Below are 17313 nucleotides of genomic sequence, written 5' to 3' on the forward strand. Positions count from 1 at the left end.
CTCAGGTCAGAAGGCCATTCTAACTGTAGTGTCACCTAGAATTGCCACATTTCTGTGGCGAGAAATCAATGTGTTTTCTCTCCCAGCCTCCAAAAGGGGAAACTTCTGGCGAGGAGAGGAAACAGTCGTAATCCAGAATTATTTTCTGGTGTACGGGCGGGGGTATATGGTTTTTAGTTTTTTTTTTTTTTTTAAAATGTTTTTTTTTTAAAAATGTTTTTTATTTTTTTTTATTTTTTCATTTTCCGGGCAGTGCACGTTGTTTTCCCGAAATGGAACGGGTTTGTCAGCGAAATGGGAGGAGCCAAATTTTAATGTAACGATATTGTTTGGGACAATAAGGAGCAAAATTAAGAAAAAAATTGAGGTTTAGTGTAAGAGAAGGGATTTTTATTTGAAGAGGAGAAACATTTGCATCGACAGACAGAGAAACAAGGAGACATAGAGATATCTAGAGGTTGTTTTCTGGTTTTATATATACGTATACAATCAGCCAGACTATGGAGAAGTGTTTTATGGACGAAATTGTGCGAGTACAATCCGACAAGTCGGATTCGGGCAAGTCATTGTTTGATTCCCCAAACGGGCACTTGGACTCCACGTCCAACTCCAACATTGATTCAGATGACGCCAATGCGTTTCTTAACGGGAAACCGTATACGCCTCCAAAGAAAAACAGGGCGTCTCATAACAAGATTGAGAAAAAGTACAGGACAAACATCAACACCAAATTTGTTGAATTGAAGGATGCCGTCCCCACTTTGAGGGTGTTGGACAGCAACACTGTGATTGACTTTGACGAGTTGGAAGGATTAGCACCTGCTTCCAAGATCAACAAGGCTACAATTCTCTCAAAGGCAACCGAGTACATCAAGCATTTGGAATCGAAAAATAGGGGGCTGTTAAATGAAATTCGAAGGTTAAGATCGGATCCTAATTATACCTATCGATCGCAGAGCTCGATGCAGAACCTCCCCATAGAAGTCATAAACAATTTGCAAGACGTGCAGACTTGTCATGTTGTCATGCCGCAGCGCCAGGAATCGCAAACCTATAGGCATGATGAAATGCCAATCTATCCTATAAATGAACCCCAACAGCTGCCTCATTTATCAAAGTTTCCCCCAATACATTCATCTTATCTCCCTTCCACTTCCACACAGAGCCATCACGACTCTATCTCCTCAATGGATCAAGCAGCTTCGGAATATCTAGAGTCCAAATACCGTACTCTCTCTACAAATTCTACTAATCAATCCCCCCGATATACAACTGTCAGTGGCCCCCGTTCATATGGTTACAGCACAATCATGGGAAGTGCAAACGAGATGGAAACCCCTTCTACAGGTGAAGACGACAGGCAGAACTTCACAGATTCTTCTTCATATTTCCACTCATATCCAAATATTGCCGACGATAATTACTCCCTGCCAAAGAAGATAATGGTTGCAGGAGTTGCTGCATTGGTTGGCTCAAATATTCAATCTTCTAATGATCATTATCATTCTCTAAATGCAGCTCCACTGACTCTGCTATTTGCCAAATCAATACACCTGCTCCAAATTGCTACATTGGTATCTTGCATTTACTATTTTGTTTATCCTTTGATCAATGGCATCGTTGCAACTTTCAATAGTAAGGGAAAAACTCTAAATAAGTTGGATAATTGTCAATATCCTTATTATTTCGCAATGTTTGCCAAGATGTTCAAGCTTCTATCATCCACCAAACCTTCAACAGAAACCCCTTTAAACTCTTTCCCCATCAAGGTAACTTCATTTCCAACTTCCCACATTGGAATACTACTGTCATACATGAGACTGCTAAATGTAATGGACCGATCTAGCTTTAAAGATACAGAAAAGTCCCACTTGGCAACACCGGTTGAGCATACTTTTAATAAAATCATTCTCTTAAACTTGTTCTTAACAAAATCTCCAATTATTGGAAACTCGCTTGGATTTAAAAGACGAATCCAATTTCTCATTGGGTCTTTATCAGAACATTCGAAAGTGGAAAGTCAAACTCATAACCATTCTAAAATAGTCGAGTTTGTTGAGCTGGATCCTTCCTTCTTTCGTTCGAAATCTTTAAATTCTCAATTACCACGTATTCTACTTTCGTTGAATAGGACCAAGTCAAGCCAAGACACTGCAAGAGAGTTGTTTGGTGATAATGGCCTTTTGAGTGTTGGTTGTGGATATAATTCGGTTTACGAATATCTTATGAACACCCCATCTAACAAGTTAAATTTGTTTGAGCTAGTCACTATCTTATGGTGTGTTGATAACGTAAGGGATAGAATGGTTAAATTTCTATCTGATCTAACTTGCGAGGATCAAAACTCGTCGAGAACCCATGATGATATCATCAAGCTATGCCAAGATATGGAGAAAATAGAGGCTTTTGTTCCTGCTCCCTGTATTAAACTGATTAAATGCTGCAAAATATTCAAAAGTATTCTTAATCCAAAGGATGAGAGTTACTTGAACGACTCACTAAAAATCATACTTTTAAGTGTGGAAGAAAAATTAATGAGAAATGCAAATAAATCAGACAGAGAATTATGTGATGTGTTGTTAACCATCTTACGTTCCCCACAGCCTTTGCTGGCTAAGACTTTACAAATTGTGGCAAAGATTCAGAAGGTTACCTCAGAATCTTCGAAATCTATAGACTTCATTTCAGACGAAAATAGGTTGTCTCTAATTTGTTCTATTATTTTGCATCAGTATTCCACTGGTAACTCTAGGTATGGCCGCTCTCTTCTTAAGTATTTAAAAACAGAGAAAACAAGGAAGTTTTTATGCTCAAATTCCATTTCTCTAATGTCCTTAATTGCTGCTTTCAATACATTGATTGTCGTGCTAGAGACTGATGACGCGGATCTAGAAAACAATAGTCAATCTTCGGAAATTTCAGATGCAAACGTGGACATTGCAACTATAGATATAGAAGAACATCAAATCCTAGAAGACTTACTTTGTGGTTTGAGACTTTATGTTGGTCAGGGATCAGGTGGCTGTGCTGACGAAAGCGCAGACTATGATATTTTAAGTTTGCACTACGGTTTACAAAGTGAGCTAAGCCACAAATTGCTTGAACTTGCTAAAGAACTAGTAGGTTATGCAGATAGTAACTAAACCAAACTTTTTCATCCCTGCAACTTCAGATGTTCTCTTTTTTACTTTTTCCAGCTGAATTTGCCCAAAAATTTTGTTTGTTTTAATAATCTATCTTATTTAGTTATTTAGTTATTTTTAAGAAAATTTCTTATGTGAGCAATTGGTCTCTTTTTTTTTTTTGCAATGGTCAATTTTCAAGAGTTAGATTCATTTTTCCTTTTCCAGCAAAAAAACGTGGATCGCGGAAATTCGTGTCAAATCCATGCTCATTTTTTCTCTCCTGACCACATGAAGTTTCAGAGTAATCAGATATACAATCAATCACTTTTGGTCACTATTTTCTATTGAATATATCATAGTAATGGCCAAATCAGCATCACCAGATCTCTTGAAGAGGGCCTTAGGGGATAGTGCGAATGCACCAATAGGTACTATAAGAGATACCCATCTTCGAAATGACAAAACTATAGAACAAGATTCCATTCCGGAATTTCGACATTGGAAAGACATGGGATCATATCTTGATACATTGAAGCCTGTCCGTATTGATGAAGACGAAATTGATAATACCAGTGTTTTTCGTGGCGATGAATACGCCACAGATAACAAAAATCCGTTATCTGAGCCTATCAAATATCGTGTATGTAATTTATGTGAAACTGCACTTCTAAATGACCACATGGCTGAACACATAGAAGAATGCCAGAGGAGAGCCAAACCGAAAGATGTGAAAATGGATGACCATGATCCTGAAAAAACCAATGGGAAACCTAGTAGCCCAGTGAAACAAAATGGAAACACTAAGAAGATTACCAAGAAAAGAAAAAATGAATCATTAGATGACGACCAAGTGGTCAGTCAATCACAAGAGTCACAATCAGTAACTTCTTCTGTTGGATCTGCAGAACCTCAGAAGAAAAAAGCCAAAACCACGACGAAGAAAAAGGAGTCAAAACCAAAGGCAACAAAGGTAAAAGTAAAAGGCCCTGTTGATGTTGAGCGTCAATGTGGTGTTCCTTTACCGAATGGAGGGTTCTGTGCGAGGTCACTTACATGTAAAACACATTCAATGGGAGCCAAGCGTGCTGTTCAAGGGCGATCTGCTCCTTATGATCAGTTGTTAGCTGCCTACCAGCGGAAGAATCAAGCTAAGATAGGAGCTGCTGCTGCCGCCGCCCAACAAGCAAAAGAAGATGCAATGCATGGGGCCGGAGTAGCATTGGATGACGAGGAAGAAACCAGGCAAGTGTTGTCAGGTGTTAGGAGAAGCGTCCCGATGCCCCTGGAAAGAGCTGTTTGCATTCCAACGAACATGCGAATTGGGTATTTAAGGATGCGAGAAATGTTTGCCACTAATTTACTACCAAGATTGCCCAACAATCCTTTAGGGAAGATGTATGCACGTGCAGCTGTTATGAATGTCGAGAATATAGGAGAAAGTTCATACTTTCCTGTTCGGTCTCAGCATCAAAAGAACAACCAACAACGACAGGCGATGAAAATTAACCAGGTTCAGTTACAAATGCAAAAGCAATCGCAGGTCCACAGTAACTCTCATGGAGCGATACAGGGGCATAGACCGAATGGTATTAATTTGGCAATGCTAACTCCACAACAAAGGCAACAATTATTTCTTCGGCAGCAGCAGCAGCAACAACAACAACAACAACAACAACAACAACAACAACAACAGCAGCAACAGCAGCAACAGCAGCAGCAAAAACCTTGACATTAATTTGGAAAACAACTTACTACGCTCTTTTATTAGTGGGAATAATTTATAATATGGTATATATATTTTCTATGTAACTATTGTAATGATAGCATAATTGGTATAAAAAATAAGCTCTGATGATCATTCCTCTTTTCCCTCAGTCGGTTTGGATTCTGGTTTCTTTTCCAAAGGTGCAACACCTTCATTAAAACGAACCTTGATAAATGATTTTTCTTTCCAATTTCCATTTTCATCAAAATTTTCTGGATTAGGAGGAGAGTACTTTACCAATTGGTAGTCTTTGACCAAATATAATCCTATCATAAAGCCAACAACCAAGCCGAATGACATAACATTGAAACGACCACTAACTGACTTATGAGACATTGTAATCTATTTGCTTTTGTATACTGAGTGTTTTTGTGCACTGATAAAAAAATCCAGCTACTCTTTGTCACCAGGATTTTAAAATGTCATCAAATTAAAATAAGACTTGATGTCTCTCCGCGGTCTCATTTAAGGACAATACTACGGTCTTTATTTGCTAGTAGTTTTCACGCATTTTTTATATCCCGCTAACCACACACATACAAATACACACACAAAGTATATTCCTTGGATAGAAATGGCATCTTTACCTAAGAGGATCATCAGAGTACGTATAAAACGACAAAAAAACAGTCTCATAGTATAGACACTAACATATTCAATAAAATTACACATTTTTATCTATCAGGAAACAGAAAGACTAATAACTGATCCTGTACCTGGAATAACTGCCACTCCCCATGAAGACAATCTGCGTTATTTTGATGTTACATTAACTGGCCCATCAGGCTCACCATATGAAGATGGCGTCTTCAAACTTGAACTTTATTTGCCCGATGATTATCCAATGACTGCGCCTAAGGTTAGGTTTTTAACTAGAATTTACCATCCAAACATCGATCGTTTAGGAAGAATCTGTTTGGATGTCTTGAAAAACAATTGGAGTCCTGCTTTACAAATCCGTACTATTCTTTTGTCAATCCAGGCGTTGTTGAGTTCACCTAATCCAGATGATCCCTTAGCAAATGAGGTTGCCGAGCAGTGGAAGGGAAATTACGAGGAGGCAATAAAAACAGCTAAAGAGTGGACAAAAACTTATGCGAAACCAGAATAAAGAGGTAAATGTTGGAATTGTATTTACGGTTCAAGATTGTAATTTGGTATTGATATAAGTTCACTATTATATTCTTTTTACACATACTCATGTAATTTTTTATAACATAATGATTACAAATTGGCCTTGAATACCGTACGTACAAGTTTAACGTCGCCATTCCACGTTTCACTAATGACACCCATGAAATCGTCAACATACTTAACTATAATTCCATATTCTTTTTCGATCCAGCTTTCCACCACATCGGAGAAGGAATATCTTCTGGATTTGTTTAGCAAACAATCTTCCTCATCTAGGACCAATTTAGTCAACACTTCCTTAGATTTGGCATGACCATCAATTGAATCGGCATAAATTTCTATTAGGTCCTGACGATTGAGTCGTGGAACTAACACCTTTGTTATACTCCGTGTTAAGCTGGCTCCTAATAGTTTTTCTTTCAATCCACCAATAGGTAAAGCCTTTGCTGTTAAGGTGATTTCTCCTGTTAAAGCAATGTTCGAAGGGACTGGACGACGTAAAATTAACGAAAGATAACATAGTGTCATAGTTAAACCAGCTGAGGGGCCATCCTTCTGAATAGCTCCCTCTGGAACATGCATATGAACTGATGTTTCTTTTAACCTCCTAACCAACTCCTTTTGATCATATCCTACAAAGGTATGTGTATAAAACAAATGCTCAACTAATGTCTCTGCTATTGCACAACTTTCAAGCAATACATTACCTAACCTACCTGTTGAAAAGATTCTTTTTTCTCCAGGAATGCCAATCATCTCAAACTTAAGTAATGACCCAGAGCCATCCGAATTATACGATAACCCATTAACTAACCCATATTTTTCTTGAATACTTGAATCGTCTGAACTAAACTCTTCGGATATTGAAAACTTTACCGGAACACCAAGATACCTGATAACATCATTCTTTGATATTTCTGACGTGTAACTTCCCTCTGAAGCGACACTCTCGATGGCTTTTGCACGACAAATCTGGCCAATCAGTCGTTCAAGATTTCTAATACCAGGTTCATGAGTATAGCCATTGACAATCAGCTCTAGAATCACATCACATATCCTTATTTGTTCCCTTGGCACCCCATTTCTTTTCATTTGTCTGGGTAAAAGAAACTGTTGAGCAATTGCTATTTTTTCGTTGCTTTTATAACCACCAAGTTCGACTGTCTCTAACCTATCTAGTAACGGTTCACTGATCTCCCATTTGTTGTTGCTGGTTGCAATAAACACTACTCTAGACAAGTCGATCGGAAATCCAACATAATGGTCGGTGAAGGAAGAATTTTGTTCAGGATCTAACAATTCTAAAAGTGCCGCTGCAGGATTACCTTTGCTATTCACCACACCCACCTTGTCAATTTCATCCAGTAAAATAACAAGATTCATGGACTTCGAGCGTTTTATTGCCTGAATAACGAGTCCGGGGATAGCCCCTACATAAGTTCTTCTATGACCTTTTATATCTGCAAAATCGTTAACACCCCCTAAAGAAATTCTTTGAAACTCTAAATTCAAGCATTGAGCAATTGATTTCGCAAGGGAGGTTTTACCTACCCCTGGAGGGCCATTAAGGAGCAAAATAGGTGATTTTGCATCCGCTGGAGTATTTTCAGTGAGTTTTAAAACAGCTAAGTGTTGAATAATTCTTTCCTTTACAGACTCCATACCATAATGATCACGGTCTAAAATTTTTCTGGCATTGTTAATATCGATGTTAGCTTGTCTTTTCTCCCCCACTGTCCAAAATGGAATTTCCATAATAATATCAAAGTAGTTACGAAGCTGTTGATATTCAGAACTTTGGCTCTGCATTTTCCTTAATCTGTTGTAATCTTTTGTCAACGAAGTTTTTCCATCCTCTGAGATGTGAAATTTATCAATATTTACTATAAAATCCTCAATACATTTCAAGTCGTTATCATCATCATTGTTAATATTGAAGTTGTCAGGGGAGCTGTCATTATTGTTTTTACTACACTTTGTTCTGGTTAACGATCGATTTGAATGTTGAGGTTTAGTTGCTGCTTCCAAAAACTTTTTAAAAGATCTCAAATGGTCAACAATAAACCGTGACTGTAATACTTTACCATTTTTCAGTCTCCCCAATCTATTCCAAGAATCATAAACATGATCAATATTCAAGAATTTAGTAAATATCATGTTCATAAATTTGACACATTTTGAAACTGTGTTTAGTTTAGCCACCAGATTTTCGCAACTCAAGTATTGCAACTCTTGTTTGTACGAAAATGGGAAAGTTGACATATATGCATCACATATTTTTAGTATAGAGTCATACTCTACTACACTTGAATTTTCTGTAAGCCCTTCAAGTTTTACTAGATTTGACATCGTGGTAGGCTCAGAAAATTGCAGAAACATCAATTCTCCTAGTGGATCCAGTCGCTTCAATAGATTTCCCAAATCATCATCTTTCCAAGTTTCAAATGACTTCAAAAACTCAAGAACAATCTTTATATTTGCACGTATATCTTCCACTATTCCTGCCCATGTGTGTATCAAAGTCTCATCAAATTCCGCCTTATTTATGGGAGTTATTTCAAAATATATTTCTCCGACAAACTGGTACTTGCCTGGTGAAGTTACAGTTACTTTACTATTTCTAAACCCAACCAATTCACCTTTTAAATCTAAAATACACAATTCAGGGGTCAGGTGAATTCCACATATTTTGCTAAGCACACCGGCCTTGGAAACTTCGGAATCATTGAAAAATAGAGTAGCTAGAATTGGGTGTTCCTTCTCATCAGCAGCTAGCAGTTTGTTTATAGCCACAAGACTATCCATAGCAACTGGTGATAGTTTAGCCGTTAAATCTTCATGTTTGGCAACACATTCCACTTTTTCTTTCAAAAGATCTATCAATGATTTCATTCGAGGTGAAATACAATGTGGAGCTTCAAGATACATTTGCAATATCACCAGTGCATCTTGTGGGGTCAATCCAATTTTGAAAGTAACATTTGGAAGTTGGATAATGTTTTCTTTCAAAACCAAAGTTGGTAAACATACACTCATTGTTGTTTGTTTCTGCATTTTTGCTTTGGTGTGGCGGTACAGTGCGTTACCAATTAGCACTGAATCCGACGAAATAAGAAACGCAATCAAACCTTTTAAACTGTGACTGACTGGTGAGATGAAACTGGCAAGAATATAATGTAAGTTTTCTGGGCGCTTGGAGTTTCCGTTTACGGCATACAGATCCTTATCGACAGATTTTGCCTACGTTACGATACATTGAGATTAAGTGCGGTATTCTGAAAGAAAGCAAATCCAATTGGTGCTATGAAGTCTATAAAGATTAAAATTATATAATACGTTTTAGTGTGATATTAGGAATAAATGCATTTGATAATGTGTATGCGTCCATTAGTATTGGTGAGTATGAATATTGTCTGAGTGTGCGACTTTGATCATTGGTCTGTAAATTGGATGCCACATCTGTTCTTTAACCCATCTTAGACATGGATCAAACTCTCTTGGAATTTTAACTTTACCACCTAATGGAGAATCTTCTTCTTCTACTCTTGCAAATCCTTCCTCGACAGCCTTCAAGATAACTGCAGTTGCGATTCTTGCAGAGGTCTCGTCAATTTCCTCAATTGGAGGCAAAAGGCCCAATTTAGGATCTTTTTGAGCTGGAGAAAGAGAAGCTAGCTCGTCAACGGCAGCCGAAATCATGTTGTCTGATATCCTAGTAGTTCTAGCGAGCACTGCACCTAGACCAATACCCGGGAAGGCAAAACAATTGTTATTTTCAGAAATAACATGACCTTCAACAGGTGGGAAAGGAGAACCAGTGGCAACTAAAGCGTTGAAATCGGTCCATTTAAGTGCGTCTTCAGGGAAACACTCATGTAATCTAGTTGGGTTGGACAATGGAAAAATCATTGGTCTTGGATTATGTTTATACATTGTTTTGATGACTTCTTCATTGAAAGCGCCCGCTTGCGTGGAGCACCCAACTAAGGTAGTAGGCTTGACTTTTTCGATAACATCCACTAACGAAGTGGTTGAAATATTTTCCCAATCTTTTGGATCATGAGCATAATCTTCTTGAGCAGGAGAATTCGAAGTCATACCTTTTAAAATCAAACCATACCTGTCCATACAGTAAATCTTCCTTCTAGCTTCTTCTTTAGTCGCACCATGGCTAACCATATGATTAACAATTTGATCGGCAATACCCAAACCGGCTGAACCAGCCCCATAAATCAAAACTTTGGAGTCTAGTAGATTTCTATGGGTTAATTTAAGAGCAGCCGCCATCGAAGCCATGACAACAGCGCCGGTACCTTGGATGTCATCATTAAAGCAAGGAATTTCATCTCTGAATCTTTCCAACACAGGTCTAGCAGTTGTAACACCAAAATCTTCAAAATGAATAACAGCACTTGGAAATCTCTTCTTCATTGCACGAATAGTTTTATTCACAAAATCGTCATACTCCTTACCTCTAACTCTTGGGAATCTGTTACCAAGATATAGATCATCTTCTAGCAATTTCACATTGTTAGTGCCAACGTCCAAGACACAAGAGACAACTCTACCTGGATGCAAACCAGCACATACAGTCATTAGAGCAGCCTTTGCAATTGTGATTCTGACACCGCCAACACCTTGGTCACCAATACCTAGAATACCTTCAGAATCTGTTATAACAATGTAATCCACATCTTTATCTTCTCCAAACTGTTCCAGTCTTTGATCAATTTCATTTGGTCTTGTAATATCAAGGAATAACCCCTCTGGTTTTCTGAATCTGTCAGAATAAGCAATAATTGCATCACCCTCTGTTGGTGTATACACAATTGGAATCAACTCCTTAATGTGTTCCTTGACTAACCTATAAAACAGAACCTTGTTTTGCAATCTCAATGACGTGCAAAAGTCATTCTTTGCCAATGGAGTCTTGAGAAAATGTAGTTGCTTATAGCTTCTCTCAACTTGTTCTTCTAGAGTGTTTACAACCGGAGGAAGTAACCCGTTTAAACCAAATGCTTCTCTTTCTGCAATAGTGAATGCAGTGCCCTTGTTGAAAAGCGGAGAGTTCAAAACTTGGAAACCAGATAAATCACATTCAACTGGACCAGTTGCTGATAATCTTGTGGAACGAGGAACGGTCACTTTGGCCTCCTCTCCCACTGGAATCTTTGTAACCTCACAGCAATCTTTTGTCATGGCGTGTTCTTTTTAATTATTGCTCAAAAGAAAGGGTTAAAGATAATAGCGTAATTTTACAACTAAGGTATTGAGGAAAGTCCCCTCCCTTTAAATAACAAAAGACAAAATACCACTGAACATCATCGTAATAGGTTCTCAGAATCTTGTATCAATCCATCCCCTCTTTATCCTTCCCAAAGAGGAAACTCCCGTAGCCCCCCGGAGGAGAAGCCATCGCTCCCCTTGCTCCCCTCTCTCCCCCCTTCCGGTTGCGCCCGGACCCCAATTATCATCTGAGCCGCCTTTTGTGTATACGGAGAGATCTACACCGTAGCACCCAGAGTGGGAGGGGGGTATCGTCTTTTTACTTATACAGTGTACATAGTAGCAAGTTGAATCTCCGGGACTTGTCCCTTAAGATAGCAGTTATATCGGCGTGCTAGTATTATCATCATCTTATTGTGATCTGGGGTCGATTTACCTAAATTCCTAGCTGAGCCGCGTGTTTCCACTTTATCTTGTTCTCTCATGAGACTCGGCCTCCGGGTAGCCGGTTCCGGTTTTCTACGAGCTGATGAATGTCCGCCCTTTGAGACTAGTGCGTCTTCCAAGACATTTCTCCGCTCGCTTATACGGAGATAACTTGGAATGAGAATAAAAGAGAAAACGCACTGGTGGCGCATGCAAGGCACGTGCCTATACAAATGCGCCACGCATATGCTCCACCCTTCTAGGTTTTTCTCTTGGTACACTTTCAAAAAGTCATCACCAATTGCGTATGTGTGTGTAAGACTACCATGACTGTCTCAGCCTTGCTGCTTTGACAGCATAATCCCAAATTCAAATGCATGGCACTGTTAAGGTTGTTTTGAGTACCTCACATGCCGGATAGTAAATCAAATAATGCAGCTATAGATGCTAAAAGGGACATTCGAATCTCAAAATCACTTGCTAAACTGTTGAGGCATAATGCCAAAAGTGAAGGTCTTTCAATAGATTCAGATGGCTATGTTCCACTGTCTGAGATTATCAGCCATAATTATATGAAAACCAACCACGCAACAATTGATGACATTATGCGTATTGTTGAAACGAATTCAAAAAAGAGATTCAAACTAAAACAAACAGGTGCTCATTCCTACCATATTTGTGCCCTCCAAGGCCATAGTATACCATCTATTGCCTATGGACAATCCGAGAACTTGGCTCCCATAGTTGATACATGGCCGAAGTTTATTGTCCATGGTACCTATGTTGAAAAACTTCCACTTATTATAGAATCCGGTGGGTTATCCAAAATGAGCCGAAATCATATCCACTTCACATTTGCCATCCCCGCCAAATTCGCAAAATACGTCAGCAATAGCGATGACGATATAGGCGGAACAGTAATAAGTGGTATTAGAAGCTCCTGTAACTGTTTGATCGTCATGGACGTGGAAAAGTTAAAAGGCTCAAATTTACCCTTCTTTCAAAGTAAAAACGGAGTAATTTTATCCCCTGGTGACCAAAACGGATTCATTAGTACTGATTTTATTGAGAAAATAATAGATCACAAAAGAGGTGACATTACGAAATCCATACTAAGTGGGAAATGATGCATGTTCTATTTATACATAAAATTCTTTATAGAAATAGGAAAACAAAAAAAATCTAGATTCAATTATTATTAAATTTTAGTAATTCGGCTAGTTGTGATGTTGGGCATGCCTTTTGGAAGAACTTGTGTTTCAATAACGAATCTGTCGTCGCTCTGAATTTAACTTCCACACATAAACACACAGTTAAGAAGTCCATTATATCATTGCTTAATGATTCAGGATTTTTCAATGTTGGCGTGCCATTGGAGGCGATCAAATACAAGGCTTTTAGTGGTTCTTCGTTTAAGTATGGAGGCTCTCCCTCGATCATTTCAATTGTCATGATACCCAATGACCATACATCGACCTTTTCGTCATATTCCTTCTGTCTGACAACTTCGGGTGCCATCCAGTATGGTGTGCCCACCATTGTAGCTCTCTTTGATTTCTCTGTCGTTAGCTTTGCGCAAAACCCAAAATCAGTGATTTTGACGTTACCATGAGCATCCAATAGAACATTATCAGATTTGATATCACGATGAATGAAGTTTTTCTTATGTAAATGTTGTAAACCTTTAGTGGTTTCGTAACAAATACTGGCAATTTGCTCTTCGGTAATCTTGGAATTATTATCAATGACATCAGTTAACGACCCACCTTCCATGTACTCCATAATCACCCATAAATCAGATGGTCCGTTCAAATATGCCTCAATAAAGTTGACAATATTTGGATGCTGCGAGTCTTTCATGACTAGGATCTCGTTCACAATCAACTCTTTACGACTTTGCTTAGTCAGATCTATTTGTTTAATGGCTATGCATTGACCATTTAATCGTTTAGATCTCGCTAGATAGACTGAACCACTAGCACCTTGACCAGCCTTTGAAAGTATTTGAAAATAAGGAGTGGGGTTGGCATTGATCACTACGCTCCTCAATTTAGCCATAATCTGTGCTTCTGTCATAGTTGAAATACGTTTATCAGCAGGTCTTTTAGGAGGCTTGATGGTATTACCGTTGTTGCTATGTCCCAAAAGTTTCGCTTGGGCATTCATCTGGGCATTACTTGGTTCAGAAGCATTGTTAACAGTAGCAGTTGGTTGTTTTGTAGAAGGATGAGACTGCTGATACTGATTGTGGTGGAACTGCTGTGGTGCTTGTGATGGTTGCTTCTGGTACGGATTTACATAGTTATCTTGTAGCCTTTGTTGTGGATGCTGATTTGGTTTTGGTGCTGCACGTCTAGGAATTAAATTTGGATTCGACAGATTGTTAGGTTGGCCATTATAAGGATGAACTTTATTTCCGATAGTTGGACTATGTTTTATTTGATTATTGGCACCAAGTCCTTGAGATGTTTCAGCATTATGCTGTGCTTTAGCAGAAGCTGGTGAATAATTTCTAGTTGCTGCTTGGGGGATATTCTTGGTATCAATTTTTAAAGGTTTCAAATCGTGTCTGGTCTGGGGGACAGAAGATGGTAACGGTGGAGGAACACTATTTGGGGTAGAACCAACAGGTTTGTTAACTGTCATAAAATATTCCTTCGATTGTGCTGATGGAGGTGGTGTTGGAATTGATATGTTGGATTTAGGAGCATTGGGTATCTGTGGAGCTTTTCTTGTTGGAATGAATAATTTGTCATCCCGTTTAGTATCAATGGTGTCCTTAGAATATGATACAGGTGGTGCAGGAGGTGCTCTTCTCGGCTGAGAGAACTTTTGTAATTCATCATCTTTATTTTTAGAGTAAGGTTTGGTGATATCGTTCAACAGATTGGTTGAGTTTGGGGCATCTCTTGAGCCTAAATTACTCTTTAATGTTTTCTGTATATTTGGTAGAGCGTTATTCAAAAACTTGTCGGAATGACTCAGTTCAGGGCTGACCATTTCACTATAAGTATTCAAGACATCAATAACTGCAGACGGATCAGCAGCAAAATCTTCATAAGTTATATTCGAACCCTTAAGTAATGCCAACCATTCCGGTGGAATCCCCTTGACCTTAAAGGTACCATTTTGGGCGTCATAACTCACTTTTGCCTCGTGTGTAACTTTCAACGGTGTGGAGAAGCCCTCCTTCGGACATTTTGCCAAAATAGAATCAATCCACATATTCATTTCTTGATCAGATTTAGTGGTAACAAATGTAGATTTCGTTTTATGTTGAATCTCAAAACAATTTTCTTTCATTTGATTCTTGACACAATTGTAAACATGCAGTAATGGAATCCTATACCAAAGCTCTGATTTTTCTTCACTCTTAAAGAAATCAATGCTGGTCTCACTCAAGACAAGATATTTCTTTGGCCATCTAAAGGAGATGATCCCATCATCTTTCACTTGGACCCAACCACTTTTCCTATGAACTGTGTGCATGATCTTCATCTTGTTGAAGTCAGACTCAAGGTTGGCTGTTTTAACATTTCCCTTTTTGTGAAATTTCCCGATTGTAGCAGTCGTCGAAGACATTGTTATTTTTTGACCCAAATATTCAGATCCAAGTTCTGAGTTGACTATTACCTTTGATCCTTCTTAATGATGTATATTCGTGTCCCACTTAGTAGAAAATGCGTTTTTATTTTCTAAGGTGATAATAAGACCTCTTTCAGGATGGAAATAATACAACAGATACTAGTACGACTTCGTCTTTGCAATAACCTGCAAGCAAAAGCACGTACGTCTGTACGTATGTTAGACGAACTGCTGATTCTCACTCACACCTATTTTCCCACCTGGCGCGTTTCAAAATTAGCAATTTTCCCCTTCCCAATATGCTTACCACACTATTCAAATGATTTTGGTTTTTATTTTCTTTTCAGAATAAATGATGATTTCATATCCACGCGTTGACGCGTTCTAGCTCAAGAAATCCCTTACTGCCAATATTGCTTCAACAATGTCCCACTTTTTCTCGCATAAATGGCCTGGTAACTACTAGTATGACGAGTGAAAAGAGATATATTATGGATAGAAGCAATGATGTGACTATAGGTGATGTTCAGCTTCAATATTGTACCAGTGATTTGTGGTAGCAGAGGCAAATATTGTGGCAGCTCCTATATGTTGTATTTTAAGTTGATAGTATAACTTTTTCCTTTCAATATTTTCATCAGTACAGTTCATAAGTATTACTTTTTTTTTGTTCATCGTTGGAAAGGTATAGGTGAAATTGGGCGTTGTATTGACGAGGTATTTCTTATCGAAATTCATCTTATTCACATAAACTGTAACCATCACTCAAGTCAAGAAGCGATGACGCAACGTCGACTAACAAAGAACCTTGGCTTTCGTTCAAGGATAAGGTTCTGCTACAGCCGAGTGTGGTTCCATTGTTAAGCTCCAACAATTCCAAGCCAAGCCTATCTGGCGGAGAATCTTCCCTGATGGTAAATACATGGCTATCAGCACCCAAAAGTTGTTGTATTTCACCTTCGGTCAGTAACCCCTTCTTTACATTCTGAGGAGCAAGTAGATAATAGGTAAATTTAGCATCATCTTCGATGGTGTTAATCTTAGAATAGCCGTCCTCTTCACGGTTCCTTCTTTTATTACAGTTTAGTGTTTCATCTCTGCAATGGTTACCGCTTGAGCCTGTGTCCAGACTAACTAAGTCGACACTATTTTTGGGAAAGTTCATCTTTTTTCCCATCTTCCCGTGCATGTATATCGGCGTTTCTAATGCACCTAAAAAAAATATCCGTAACCTTTTGTTTTAATTTCTCAAATATAGTCTGTTTTTTAAAGTTCACATGGACTTGTTCTTGTGTTGTGCCTTCTGTGAGATCTGACTCTCTATTTTGTTCTGTTATATGTGTATCTCTATGGGAATTGAATTTTGAGACTTTGAAAAATGAAGTACTCGGAGGCTCATTCAAACTTCTGGTTTTAACAATGGAGTCTTCAAACGAAATCTTTGATTTATATTTAGCCTTTTCTTTTATCAAAGATGAGGTTGCCAATTTTCTCTTGTATTCCAAATCCATGCTGGCTTGGACACTGTCTATCGAAGGTAATCTTTGCAGTTCTAACTTGCCAGCCAACTCATTTTGAAGGAGGTTAATACCAATTCCTTTATTTTTATCAACCTCCTCAAATTGAAGCTGGGAAAATTTATACTTAAAATTAACATTGCTATTCATTAGCTTGACTGTTTGACAATTTAGTTTATCACAGAGACTCTCAAAATATACCTAGTAAACACAGAATATCTTGCTTTTAAACATTTGATAAAGGATACGTGAAAATTAAAAGATGCCCCTTTTATAATGCCACAACAGAATGTGCTGTTGCAAAACGACACGTCACTGTATGCTTTCAAAAATTACGTAATAAATTTCTTTATTAGGTAATAGCTTCTCCGTTTTCGAGATTGTGATTGGATTTTTAGCGCAGTTCATTTCATTCCCTTGGGATTTTGCCTGTCAAAATAGATTAACAAGAAGCGAATCCTTCAATATCAACGAAGCCTCAGCCCACGCCTTCCTTCAGAGAGAAAGAAGATTTATAATTAACAATAACTTCTAA

General features: G+C 38.3%; 9 protein-coding genes across 9 annotated transcripts; 4 read left to right on the top strand and 5 right to left on the bottom strand.

The window, feature by feature from the left end:
• Positions 1–500: 500 nt before the first annotated feature.
• Positions 501–3143, top strand: C5L36_0C07290 (uncharacterized protein; the record flags this gene model as incomplete). The annotated part of the gene is made up of 1 exon (XM_029466428.1): positions 501–3143. One exon carries the CDS (start codon positions 501–503, stop codon positions 3141–3143), a length of 2643 nt encoding a protein of 880 aa, XP_029322288.1.
• Positions 3144–3486: 343 nt separating this feature from the next.
• C5L36_0C07300 (uncharacterized protein) lies at positions 3487–4854 on the top strand (the record flags this gene model as incomplete). Its single annotated transcript, XM_029466429.1, has 1 exon — positions 3487–4854. The coding sequence occupies one exon, from the start codon at positions 3487–3489 to the stop codon at positions 4852–4854; it is 1368 nt and encodes a 455-aa protein (XP_029322289.1).
• Positions 4855–4980: 126 nt separating this feature from the next.
• C5L36_0C07305 (uncharacterized protein) lies at positions 4981–5226 on the bottom strand (the record flags this gene model as incomplete). The annotated part of the gene is made up of 1 exon (XM_029466430.1): positions 4981–5226. One exon carries the CDS (start codon positions 5224–5226, stop codon positions 4981–4983), a length of 246 nt encoding a protein of 81 aa, XP_029322290.1.
• A 238-nt stretch (positions 5227–5464) lies between these two features.
• On the top strand, positions 5465–6001 carry C5L36_0C07307 (uncharacterized protein; the record flags this gene model as incomplete). Its single annotated transcript, XM_029466431.1, has 2 exons — positions 5465–5494; positions 5576–6001. The coding sequence occupies 2 exons, from the start codon at positions 5465–5467 to the stop codon at positions 5999–6001; spliced, it is 456 nt and encodes a 151-aa protein (XP_029322291.1).
• Positions 6002–6114: 113 nt separating this feature from the next.
• C5L36_0C07310 (uncharacterized protein) lies at positions 6115–9078 on the bottom strand (the record flags this gene model as incomplete). The annotated part of the gene is made up of 1 exon (XM_029466432.1): positions 6115–9078. The coding sequence occupies one exon, from the start codon at positions 9076–9078 to the stop codon at positions 6115–6117; it is 2964 nt and encodes a 987-aa protein (XP_029322292.1).
• A 333-nt stretch (positions 9079–9411) lies between these two features.
• C5L36_0C07320 (uncharacterized protein) lies at positions 9412–11223 on the bottom strand (the record flags this gene model as incomplete). Its single annotated transcript, XM_029466433.1, has 1 exon — positions 9412–11223. One exon carries the CDS (start codon positions 11221–11223, stop codon positions 9412–9414), a length of 1812 nt encoding a protein of 603 aa, XP_029322293.1.
• Positions 11224–12086: 863 nt separating this feature from the next.
• Positions 12087–12803, top strand: C5L36_0C07330 (uncharacterized protein; the record flags this gene model as incomplete). Its single annotated transcript, XM_029466434.1, has 1 exon — positions 12087–12803. The coding sequence occupies one exon, from the start codon at positions 12087–12089 to the stop codon at positions 12801–12803; it is 717 nt and encodes a 238-aa protein (XP_029322294.1).
• A 61-nt stretch (positions 12804–12864) lies between these two features.
• Positions 12865–15258, bottom strand: C5L36_0C07340 (uncharacterized protein; the record flags this gene model as incomplete). Its single annotated transcript, XM_029466435.1, has 1 exon — positions 12865–15258. One exon carries the CDS (start codon positions 15256–15258, stop codon positions 12865–12867), a length of 2394 nt encoding a protein of 797 aa, XP_029322295.1.
• Positions 15259–16406: 1148 nt separating this feature from the next.
• C5L36_0C07350 (uncharacterized protein) lies at positions 16407–16928 on the bottom strand (the record flags this gene model as incomplete). Its single annotated transcript, XM_029466436.1, has 1 exon — positions 16407–16928. One exon carries the CDS (start codon positions 16926–16928, stop codon positions 16407–16409), a length of 522 nt encoding a protein of 173 aa, XP_029322296.1.
• Positions 16929–17313: the final 385 nt, after the last annotated feature.

This window comes from Pichia kudriavzevii, chromosome 3 (genome assembly GCF_003054445.1).
Source record: "Pichia kudriavzevii chromosome 3, complete sequence".
Classification (NCBI taxonomy): Eukaryota; Fungi; Ascomycota; class Pichiomycetes; order Pichiales; family Pichiaceae; genus Pichia; species Pichia kudriavzevii.